The 12,604-nt window shown below is 45.6% G+C and overlaps 1 protein-coding gene across 1 annotated transcript in view; it reads left to right on the forward strand.

Annotated features, from left to right (window-relative positions):
* Positions 1-3,087: 3,087 nt before the first annotated feature.
* The window catches only part of PSMD9 (proteasome 26S subunit, non-ATPase 9), a 29,085-nt gene continuing 19,568 nt past the window's right edge, over positions 3,088-12,604 (forward strand). The window contains exons 1-2 of the mRNA XM_003907296.3: positions 3,088-3,344; positions 9,366-9,468. Coding sequence (XP_003907345.1) covers positions 3,207-3,344; positions 9,366-9,468 — 241 coding nt within the window. The 5' untranslated portion in view covers positions 3,088-3,206. The remainder of the gene's footprint in view (positions 3,345-9,365; positions 9,469-12,604) is intronic.

The raw sequence follows: 12,604 nt of genomic DNA on the forward strand, positions 1-12,604 counted from the left end.
TTGCAACATCATTATCTGACTGAGGAAATTTAACACCGATATACTACAATTTAATATAAAGTTCACATTTAGATTTCACCAGTTGGCCCAATAAGTCTTTTAAAGCTGCTGTTTCTCATTAAATAATTCAAGTAAGGATCCATGTATTGCATGTAGTCATTGTTTCTCTCTTCCTCTCTCTTTTTTTTTTTTTTGAAACGGAGTTTCCCTCTGTGGCCCAGGCTGGAGTGCAGTGGCATGATCGTGGTTCACTGCAACCTCTGCCTCCTGGGTTCCAGCAATTCTCCAGCCTCAGCCTCCCGAGTAGCTGGGATTACAGGTGTGTGCTGCTGTGCCCGGCTAATTTTTGTAGTTTTACTGGAGATGGGGTTTTACCATGTTGGCCAGGCTGGTCTCAAACTCCTGACCTCAAGTGATCCACCCACTTCAGCCTCCCAAAATGCCGGGATTACAGGTGTGAACCATCATGCCTGGTCCTCTGCTAATTAATTTTTATTTTATTTTATTTTTATTTATTTATTTATTTTTTGTAGAGACATAAGTCTTGCTATATTGTCCAGGCTGGTCTTAAACTCCTGGACTCAAGGGATCCTCCTGCCTTGATCTCCCAGAGATATGGGACTGCAGGCGTAAGCCACTGCACCTGTATCTCTCTCTTTCTCTTTTGACAATGTTAGAAATGTCAGTTTATTTTGGCCGGGCGCAGTGGCTCACTCCTGTAATTCCAGCACTTTGGGAGGCTGAGGGGGGTGGATCACCTGAGGTCAGGAGTTGGAGACTAGCCTGGCTAACATGGTAAAACCCCGTCTCTACTAAAAATACAAAAATTAGCTGGGCGTGGTGGCAGGCTCCTGTAATCCCAGCTACTCGGGAGGCTGAGGCAGGAGAATTGCTTGAACCTAGGAAGAGGAGGTTGCAGTGACCCAAGATCACGCCATTGCATTCCAGCCCCAGGCAACAAGAGCGAAACCCCGTCTCAAAAAACAAAAAAAAAAAGAGATAATATCAAACAGTTATATGAAGCCTAATGTAATCAGTTCTACTTTTTCTCTTTTTTTCTTCTTTCTGTCTAAAGGTTGCCTTAAAATTTTATTTTGAAGTGGTTTTAAACTCACAGAAAAGTTCCAAAAACATTATAAAGAACATTTATATATGTTTCACCAATTATTTACATTTTGTACATGTAAATAATTTACATTTACAAATAACTTACAGAGTCACCAATTATTTACATTTTGCCATATTTACCTTATCTATCTCTTGTCTACAAATATATATCTATCTCTTTCTTTTTTTTGAGACTGAGTCTCACTATATGGTCCAGGCTGGAGTGCAGTGGCACGATCTTGGTTCACTACAACCTCCACCTCTGAGGTTCAAACAATTATCCTGCGTCAGCCTCCCAGGTAGCTGGGATTACAAGTGTGTGGCACTGTGCCTTGGTAATTTTTGTATTTTTAGTAGAGACAGTGTTTCACCATGTTGGCCAGGCTGGTCTTGAACTCCTGACCTCAAGTGATCCGCCCACCTCAGCCTCCCAAAGTGCTGGGATTACAGGTGTGAACCACCACACCTGGTCATCTCCTGAATAATTTTTTTTTTTTTTTTTTGTAGAGACGGAGGTCTTGATATGTTGCCCAGGCTGGTCTCAAACTCCTGGACCTAAGGGATCCTCCTGCTTTGATCTCCCAGAGTAATGGGACTACAAGGCATGAGCCACTGCACCTGTATCTCTCTCTCTCTCGACAATGTTAGAAATGTTAGTTTATTTCTGAGGGGCGTGGTGGCTCACTCCTGCAATCCCAGCACTTTGGAAGGCGGAGCTGGGCTGGGTCACTTGAGGCCAGGGGTTCAAGACCTTCTCAGTCTCCTGAATGCCTGGGATTACAGCTGTGTGCCACCACACCCGGCTAGTTTTTTATATTTTTGGTAGAGACAGGGTTTCACCATGTTGGTGAGGCTGGTCTTGAACTCCCACCTCCCAAAGTGCTGGGATTACAGGCATGAGCCACCATACCCAGCCCATTACATTTAGTTGATGCATATCTTTAGTGTTCTTAAATCTAGGTAATTGCATATCCGCCTCCTTTCCCTTCCCCCACCCCTCATTCCCCATGTGTATTTCACAACATTGACTTTTTTTGAAGTTTTCAGGCCAGTTGTTTTGAAGTATGTCCCTTCTTTTGGATATGTCTGTTTTCCAATGATTAAATTCAGGGCAAACATGTTTGAATACTACACAGATGACCGTTAAGCCCTTTTCCAGACAGAATATTAGAGGCACATGGTCAGATATCAAAGTTGATCATTTAGTTAAGCTGGGTTGGAATTTTGGCCTCACATTTTGCTAGTTGGGTAAATCGGTTATTGAGACGGTTTTCTCAGCTGTCAAACTGGGAGGTAATAATCTAGCTTCATGATGTTGTTGAATTAATATATGTCAGGCACTTAGAACACCGTCTGGCACATTATAAGTATCAATAAATAAACACTGTTACCGTTATTATTATCACTACAATTTATAGAGGCCTTAACAGGAACATCCAGCACCTTCAACAGTATGTGGCTTATAGGAAGCATTCCATGAATATTTGTTAGCAGGACAGCTCTATGAGAGCTGCTATCAATTACTGCTCCATTTTACAGATGAGGAAACTGAGGCTGAGAGAAGCAAGTAGTGACTTAGGGTCACACAGATTGCCGTTTGGTGGCAAGATACGGGGTTTGTACTCAGGCATATCGGATCTGTAAAGTGAGGGATAAGGACTCTTAATGTATTTTGTAAATCCTCCACGGCTGTGTGGATGTGAAGAACTGAATTGGAGCGCCACGCGGCGGTTCTCTGGTGTACAGTATCCATCCATACAGTAGGCGCTCAATAAATGTCTGTTGCACGAATGAGGAAAGAAAATGAGTCAGCTGACGCGAGATCATCCCCTAGCGTTTGTATGCACCTACGTGGGGATCCATCGCTGCCGACGCTACTCCTGCCGGGTCACCACAGGCGCACGTGTTCCGGCAGGGCGCGGCTTCCGGCGACCCAGCTCCGCCGGCAAGCCCCACCCCAAGCCCCACCCCTTGCCTGTTGTCGCGCTCGCGGACGGCTGTGGTGTTTTGGCCCATGGGCGGAGCCGTAGTTACGGTCTACTGGGGCGTCGTCCGTAGCCCGGGAGCCGGGTGTGTGGAATCGCGGCCCGAGGTTCGCTATGTCTGAGGAGGAAGCGAGGCAGAGCGGAGGCTCCTCGCAGGCCGGCGCCGTGACTGTCAGCGACGTCCAGGAGCTGATGCGGCGCAAGGAGGAGATAGAGGCGCAGATCAAGGCCAACTATGACGTGCTAGAAAGCGTGAGTGTGGGTTCGGGGCGCCACAGGTCGCCTAACCCGGCCCCCCGTCTCTGGAGGACTGGGAAGCCAGGGCCGCCTCAGCTTGGGCGCTCCGCAATGGATCTTCTCCCTGGGAGGCCCAAGGCACCGCAAGTGCGGCCTCTGTCGGCACAAGAAGGCAGTTAAAGAACCTTAGTAACTTAACAGTTAGCTATATTGATATCCAGCAAGCGTTTATGGAGCCCTACTGTGTGCTAGGCGCTGGTTTAAGTGCTGTGCATTGTTGAGTTCATTTAATCCTCGCAACAACCCTTTGAGATGGATGCTGTTACTTTCTCCATTTTAGGGAGGGGGAAACAGGTGTTACTTGGTGATTGAACAGCTGTCATGTGCTTCGCTGACTGCCTTATCTTAATTTTGTATTTTTTGTAAAGACAGAGTCTCGCTCTGTTGCCCAGGTTGGTATCGAACTGTTGGCCTCAAGCGAGCCTCCCGTTTCGGCCTTTCAAAGTGCTGGGATTACAGGCGTGAGCTACTGCACCTGGCATTTGCTGATTGCATCATAACTTCTTAAACTTCAGTGTGTATGTGAATTACCTGGGGATCTTATTAAAATGAAGATTTTGTTTGAGGCAAGGGATCAGATTCTGCATTTGTAGTCAACTCCCAGCAGTGCTGATGCTAGAGGTCTAAGGACCGGACTTTGAGTGACAAATAAGGCTCATCCTTATTGCATAAGGAGGAAACTGAGGCCCAGAGTGGGGTAAACGCCTGTCTAAGGTCATGCAGGTTGGAATTGGCAGCGATGGGTCTGGCTCAAAAGCTGATGCAGATTTTCTTATGCCACCTAGTATAAAATCACAAATTAGTTCGCAGAGGAAGATTCAATTAATTACGCCCAAGTAGGGTGGGATGGAATGCATTTTAGGTGATGTAAATGAAGTTTCTTTTTTTTTTTTTGGTTTGAGACAGAGTCCCGCTTTGTCACCCAGGCTGGAGTGCAGTGGCTCAATCTCGGCTCACTGCAGCCTCCGCCTCCCGGGTTCAAATGATTCTCCTGCCTCAGCCTCCTGAGTGGTAGGGATTACAGGCGCGGGCTGGTATGCCAGGCTAATTTTGTATTTTAAGTAGAGACAGGGTTTCACCATGTTGGTCATGGCGGTGTTGAACTCCTGACCTCAGGTGATCCGCCCACCTCGGCCTTCTCAAGTGCTGTGATTACAGGTGTGAGCCACTGCGTCTGGCCATAAGATGAAGTTTCATACGGAGGGCCAGAGAACCATTTTACTGGGTACTGACTGTATGCTTAAAGTGGCATTCAGACCTCAGGTCTGTTCCATTCAGAACCTGTGCTTTCAAGCGAATTACCAGCAATTTCTCAAACTTTAGTTTATTTTCTACCACATGCAGGATACTATATGCATATACCACTTGTACTGTTATTCCTTTTATATTTTTATTTAAATAGATCTACTTTTAATCTTATATAAATGTATTATTATTATTATTATTGAGACAGGGTCTCGCTCTGTTGCCCAGGCTGGAGTTCAGTGGCACCATCTTGGCTCACTGCAGCCTCAACCTCCTGGGCTCAAGCAATCCTCCTACCTCAGCCTCCCAAGTAGCTGAGACTGCAGGTACGTGCCACCATGCCCAGCTAATTTTTATATTTTTTTGTAGCTACGAGGTCTTGCTCTGTTGCTCAGACTGGTCTCAAACTCCTGGGCTCAAGCAGTCCTCCTGCCTCTGCCTCCCAAAGTGTTGGAATCACAGGCATGAGCCACAGTGCCTTGCCCATAAATGTATTTTGAAAGAAAATTTCAAAACTCGGCTACATATGGAAAATGAGAATCTTTTCTCTTAAATATAAGGTCAGATGCTTTGCAGGTTGATATGGCACGTTCGTTGCTTCTGGGTGGCTGCTGTTGCTTGCTGAAGGCTTTCAGCCTGAAACCCTGCTCTGTTTGTTTTTAAAAAGTGGGTTTGGGCCGGGCGTGGTGGCTCACGCCCGTAATCCCAGCACTTTGGGAGACTGAGGCGGGCGGATCACCTGAGGTCAGGAGTTTGAGACCAGCCTGGCCAACATGGTGAAATCCCGACTCTACTAAAAATAACAAAAATTAGCCAGGCGTGATGGCGCATGCCTGTAGTCCCAGCTACTTGGGAGGCTGAGGCAGGAGAATCACTCGAACCCGGGAGGTGGAGGTTGCAGTGAGCCAAGATCCTGCCACTGCACTGCAGCCTGGGCGACAGAGCAAGACTCTGTCTCAAAAAAAGAAAAGGGTTTGGGTACAGTGGCTCATTATTTGAGTGGCCAAGGTGGGAGGATCACTTGAGGCCAGAAGTTCAATACCAGCCTTGGTAGCATAGCGAGACTGTGCCTCTACAAAAAAAAAAATGTTTTTAAATTAGTTGGGCATGGTGGTGCATGCCTGTAGTCCCAGCTACTTGGGAGGCTGAGGCAGGAGGATTGCTTGAGCCCTGGATGTTGAGGCTGCAGTGAGCTATAATTACACCACTGCATTCCCTTTTGGGTGACAGAGTGAGATGCTGTCTCTTTTTAAAAAAAAAAAAAAAAAAGGCCAGGCATAGTGGCTCACGACTTTAATCCCAGCACTTTGGAAGGCCGAGGCATGCGGGTCATTTGAGGTCAGGCGTTCGAGACCAGCCTGGCCAATGTGGTGAAACCCCATCTCTACTAAAATACAAAAATGAGCCAGGCGTGGTGATACACACCTGTAATCCCAGCTACTCGGGAGGCTGATGCAGGAGAATCGCTTAAACCTGGGAGGTGGAGGTTACAGTGAATCAAGATTGCGCCATGACACTCCAGCCTGGGTGACAGACTCCGTCTCAGAAAAAAAAAAAAAAAAGTGGGCAGCCAAAACTGTAAACTATAAATCTCGTATAATAAAACATAGGAGTAAATCTTCATGACCTTGGATTGGGCAAAGCCTTTTTAGATATGGCACCAAAAACACAAGCTACAAAAGAAAAAATGATAAGTTGGATTTCAACATTTAAAACTGTGTTTCAAAGGACTTAATAAAGAAAGTGAAAAGATAAGCTCCAGAATAGGAGAAAATATTTGCATATCATTTCTCTGATAAAAGGATAGTATCTAGGCTATAGTAAGAGCTCTTATAACTCAGTAATAAAAAGAGAACCAATTAGAAGACAGGGAAAGGATCTGAATAAACATTTCTCCAAAGAAAATATGATCAATAAAAATGGTCAGTGGCCAGGTGTGGTGGCTCATGCCTATAATCCCAGGACTTTGGGAGTCTGAGGCAGGAGGATCACTTGAGGCCAGGGGTTTGAGACTAGCCTGGGCAACACAGTGAGAACCTATCTTTACAAAAAATTAAAAATTAAAGGCTTGGTGCGGTGGCTCACGCCTGTAATCCCAGCACTTTGGGAGGCCGAGGCGGGCGGATCATGAGGTCAGGAGATCGAGACCATCCTGGCTAACATGGTGAAACCCCGTCTCTACTAAAAATACAAAAAAATTAGCCGGGCGTGGTGGCGGGTGCCTATAGTCCCAGCTACTCCCGGGAGACTGAGGCAGGAGAATGGCATGAATCCGGGAGACAGAGCTTGCAGTGAGTCGAGATCGTGCCACTGCACTCCAACCTGGGTGACAGAACAAGGCTCTGTCTTAAAACAAAAAATTAAAAATTAGCCAGGTGTGGTGACATGTACCTGTGGTCCCAGCTACTTAGGAGGCTGAGGCGGATTGCTTGAACTCAGGAGTTCAAGGTTGCAGTGAGCTATGAACACACCACTGTACCCCAGCCTGGTCAACAGAAAGAAATCTTGTCTCAAAACAAACAAACAAACACAAAAGCCATTAACTTTTATACTTTACATGAGTCAGTTATATGGTATCTGAATTATATCTCAATAAAACTTATAAAAATGGAGGGTCCTAGAGATAGCAAGTAACTGGGGTGTTGCAAAGACCAGCACCAAATGGACACTTTTGCCTTGACAATTGAAGGATTGAAGAGAATTGGGAAAGGAATATGTATTTTTGATTCAGGGTTATTTAATGCCCTGTGTGTGAGCTGCCAGTGTTATGGATCCCACCCTTTGAGAAGCATTATCCAATGTGATATTGATTCTCAAAGGCTGGTTAACTCTTAATCACTGTGGGAAGGCAGGAGCAGATACAGGTTTTTAGCCCCTGGGGCATTTCTGCAGTGTCATGGTGAATCCTGTGTTAGGGGAGTATGGAGAACTATCTCCTTGCACAGTGGACACTAGGTTTGGGTGTAACCCGGAGGCTTCCAGAGAGAAAGGGAGCAAGGCTCTTCTCAGTGCCTGCGTACACTGGCAACTTGTCCCTGGACTAACTAATCCTTACAGCCACTGTTTATGACTATGACTGTGCATAATCGTTTTCTGGGGCCACCATAACACCACAGAGTCAGTGACTTAAAACAGGAATTTACTCTGTGCCAGCTCTGGAGGCCAGAAGTCTGAAATCAAGATGTCAGCAGGGTTGGCTCCTACAGGCTCTGAGAGAGAAGCTTCCAGGCCTTTCTCCCAGCCTCTGGTGGCTGCCGGTGGTCCTTGGCTTACAGCTCTGCCTGCATCTTCACATGGCCTTCCTCCTGTTTCTCTGTCCCACACCTACCTCTGCCTTTCTTTTTTGAGGACACCAGCCACCAGATGAGCTTATCTCGAGATCCTTAACATAATTACATCTACAAAGACTCTTTTTCAAATAAAGTCATATTTACAGGTTCTAGGGGTTAGCATGTGGTTATCTGTTTTTGGGGGCCACTCTTGAACCCACTGTGTTGTGTATGCATGTGGCACTGTGCTGAGTACTCTGTGGGTCAGCTCATTAGGTCTTGCAGCAAGTAGAGAGGGAGGCGAGTGCTCTTACTCCCATTTTATAATTGAGGAAGCTGAGGCTTAGAGAGGAGGAGGTCTCAGCTAAGGATGTCCAGCTTGTACGCGGCAGAATTGAGATTCAAATTAAAGTCTAACCAACTGCAGAGCCCCTCCCCTGAGCCATGCGACTGGTTTCACTGCTTTTGTGTACTCTCCTCCAACTCATATCTTTAAAATGTTAAAAAAGAAAAAAAAAGAAAGAAAAGAAAGGGTTGTTTTGAATAGAGAATACATTCCCAAAGGCAAAATTCAAAACCTACAGAGGGATGTAAAGTGGAGCTTCTCTCTCCCTGCCCTGTCACCCAGCCACCCAGTTCCTCTCCCTGGAGGCAGCTGGTGCTATCACTGTTTCCTTCTTGGAAAGGCCTTTTAGATCTTTTTATTTTCAGAAGACTCAAAGCCCTGCCACAGCTGGATGCTGTTTGGACTTCTCACTCCCCTCTAGCTTCCAGGGCCAGCAGCCAGGTGTCAGCCACCTGTGGGAAGGAGGGTCTGAAGGAGGGGAGGAAGAAGCTGGCCTTGGGGATGATGCTCAAAGGAGTCTTTGGTTTTATCGGCACTGTGTTAACTTCAAAAAAGAATGCAATCATGCATTACTTGCATTAAAAATAAAAAACGAGGCCAGGCCTGGTGGCTCAAGCCTGTAATCCCAGCACTTTGGGAGGCCGAGACGGGCGGATCACGAGGTCAGGAGATCGAGACCATCCTGGCTAACACGATGAAACCCCGTCTCTACTAAAAAATGCAAAAAACTAGCCGGGCGAGGTGGCGGGCGCCTGTAGTCCCAGCTACTCAGGAGGCTGAGGCAGGAGAATGGCATAAACCTGGGAGGCGGAGCTTGCAGTGAGCCGAGATCCGGCCACTGCACTCTAGCCTGGGCGACAGAGCGAGACTCCGTCTCAAAAAAAAAATACAAAATAAAAATAAAAAATAATAAAAAAATAAAAACAAAAAATGAAGGACACGGTGCCCACCCCAGGGTAGTTGTGAGGACATGAATAGAGCCCCTGGTCTAAGTGATCGGTATGTGACACTGATACTGTCACCTTTATTATGACTTCAGAGGAGAAGGGTCTTGGGAAAGACATCCTGGGGACATTACACCCATGAGCACCTTTTAACCACATTTCTTTCCTCCAGCAAAAAGGCATTGGGATGAACGAGCCGCTGGTGGACTGTGAGGGCTACCCCCGGTCAGACGTGGACCTGTACCAAGTCCGCACCGCCCGGCACAACATCATATGTGAGTGGCCCTCTTAGAGGACTTTCCCCGCCTTGTGGTGGGAAGTGTTAAAGGCATACAAATAAAACCAAGGATCTGTGTTATCCACTGCCTTCTCTTCTGCCTTGATGGGATTATCTTATCCCCCTCCAAGGACTGAGAACTAAGGGAATGGGCTAGACTCTAAGCTTCTATATTTCTGGTTTCATTTTCTCTTCCTTTTTTTTTTGAGCCAGGGTCTTGCTCTGTCTTCCACGCTGGAGTGCAGTGGCGCTAACATGACTCACTACAGTCTCAACTCCCCAGGCTCCAAGTGATCCTCCTGTCTCAGCCTCCCATGTAGCTGGGACTATAGGCGTGTGTCACTGTGCCCGGCTAATTTTTTTTTAGTAGAGACAAGTCATGCTAAGTGGCCCAGGTGAGTCTTGAACTCCTGGACTCAAGTGGTCCTCCTGCTTCAGCCTTCCAAGGTGCTTGGATTACAGGCATGATTTGTTTTTAATTAAAGAGCTAGGAGAGAGTACAGATTGGATAGTATATTTGTTTTCTGTTTCTGCCATAACAAATGACCACAGACTTAGTAACTGGAGATAAGAAATCCAGATGGGTCTCACTGACTAAAATCAAGGTGTTGGCAGGACTGGCTCCTTCTGGAGGATCTAGGGGAGAACCTGTTTCCTGGTCTTTTCTGGTTTCCACAGGCTGCCCACTGTCCTTGGCTCATGGCTTTGTCCATCTACAAAGCTGGCAATTGCATTTCTCTCACTCTGATTCTGTCATCACATCTCTGTCTCTCACTCTCCTGCCTCCCTCTTGCACCTATAAAGACCTCTGTGATGACACCAGGCCTACCTGGATAATCCAGGATCATGTCCTCATCTTAAGGTCCTTGATCACATCTTCAGAGCCCCTTTTGCCATGTAGGGTGGCATATTCCCAGGTTCTAGGGGCTAGGATGTGGATGTGTTGGAGGCCGTTATCCACTCAGCCATAGGTAGACAACCGTCTCCACCACAGAGTCCTATTAGCATTTATCCTCCACATTTTTCAGTTACTAACTCCTCTTTAATCTATTTGAATCTTGATTCCATCTGCATCACGTTATTTATTTATTTATTTTTTGAGACAGCGTCTCACTCTGTCACCCAGGTTGAAGTGCAGTGGCACGATCTTGGCTCACTGCAACCTCCACCTCCCGGGTGACAGAGCAAGAGACCAGCTCAAAAAAAAAAAAAAAAATCTGAGCAATTCCTTATTGGTCTTTTTTTGAAAAATCTGTTCTTGGCTGGGTGTGGTGGCTCATGCCTGTAATCCCAGCACTTTGGGAGGCCAAGGCGGGCAGATCACCTGAGGTCAGGAGTTTGAGACTAGCCTGACCAACATGGTGAAATCCTGTCTCTACTAAAAATACAAAAATTAGCTGGATGTGGTGGCACATGCCTGTAATTCCAGCTACTCGGGAGGCTGAGACAGGAGAATCGCTTGAACCCAGTAGGCGGAGGTTGCAATGAGCTGAGATAGCGCCATTGCACTCCACCCTGGGCGACACAGCAAACAAAACTCTGTCTCAAAAAAAAAAAAAAAAAGAATATTCTCACAAGTTTATTTTATTGTACAAAATAACTTTTTTAAAGAACAGTTATAGATTTACATACAAATTGGAAAATAATGGCCTGGCGCGGTGGCTCATGCCTGTAATCCCAGCACTTTGGGAGGCCGAGGTGGGCGGATCACCTGAGGTTGGGAGTTCGAGACTAGCCTGGCCAACATGGAAAAACACCATCTCTACTGAAAATACAAAATTAGCCGGGCATGGTGGTGCGAACCTGTAATCCCAGCTACTCGGGAGGCTGAGGCAGGAGAATCGCTTGAATCCAGGAGGTGGAGGTTGCAGTGAGCTGAGATTGTGCCATTGCACTCCAGCCTGGGCAACAAGAGCGAAACTCTGCTCAAAAAAAAAAAATTGGAAAATAATGCAGAGGTCCTTTGGCTTCTGTATGTAGTCTCCTGTGTTGTTAACAGCATATATACATATATATAATATATATACATATATGTATGTATATATAAAATATATGTGTGTGTATATATAAAATACATATATGTGTATAAATGTAAAACATACATGTGTATATATGTATATATTATACATATGTGTATATGTAATATATGTATATATGTATGTGTATATATAATATACACATATGTTAACATATGTTATACATACATATAATACATAACATACATGTGTTATACATACTTATATAAATATATATACATATATATTTTATACACACATATGTATGTGTGTGTATATATACACATATGTGTGTATATGTTTATGTATATACACACATATGTATATATGCAAAATATACATATCCGTGTGTGTGTGTCTATATATATTTTGAGACAGAGTCTTCCTCTTTGCCAGGCTGGAGTGCAGTGGTGTGATCTCAGCTCACTGCAACCTCCACCTCCCAGGTTCAAGTGATTCTCTGGCCTCAGCCTCCCGAGTAGCTGGGATTTCAGGCGCCTACCACCACACCTGATTAATTTTTCTTTTTTTTTTTGAGATGGAATCTCACTTAGCCGCCTAGGCTGGAGTGCAGTGGCACGATCTCGGCTCACTCAATGCACCCACCGTCTCCTGGGTTCAAATGATTTTCCCGTCTCAGCCTCCTAAGTAGCTGGGATTACAAGCATCCACCATCAAGCCCTGCTAATTTTTATATTTTAGTAGAGACAGGGTTTCACCATGTTGGCCAGACTGGTCTTGAACTCCTGACCTCAGGTGATCTGCCTGCCTCAGCCTCACAAAATGCTGGGATTATAGGCGTGAGCCACCGCACCTGGCCAACAGCTTATATTAATATGGTATGTTTGTAATTGCAAATTTGTGTTTTGAAATATACTGCAGAAACATTTTGTACTGAAAAAAACCCTTTCAGTAACATTTTGATTAGAATTGTAATATGTTGTAAATAGTCATTCGCTCCATTCCCTAGTAGCTGTGTATTGAGCACTTCCTGTGTGCCAGGCATTGCAGATTCTAGGGATGCTGTGGACCTCTCATCGGGGGGGGCTTTTCTAGTGAAAGTGACCATGTGTTATGTAAGTCTGCCTCCCAGGCACATGTCTCCACTTGTTCAGATCT

This window comes from Papio anubis, chromosome 9 (genome assembly GCF_008728515.1).
Source record: "Papio anubis isolate 15944 chromosome 9, Panubis1.0, whole genome shotgun sequence".
In the NCBI taxonomy this organism is placed as follows: Eukaryota; Metazoa; Chordata; class Mammalia; order Primates; family Cercopithecidae; genus Papio; species Papio anubis.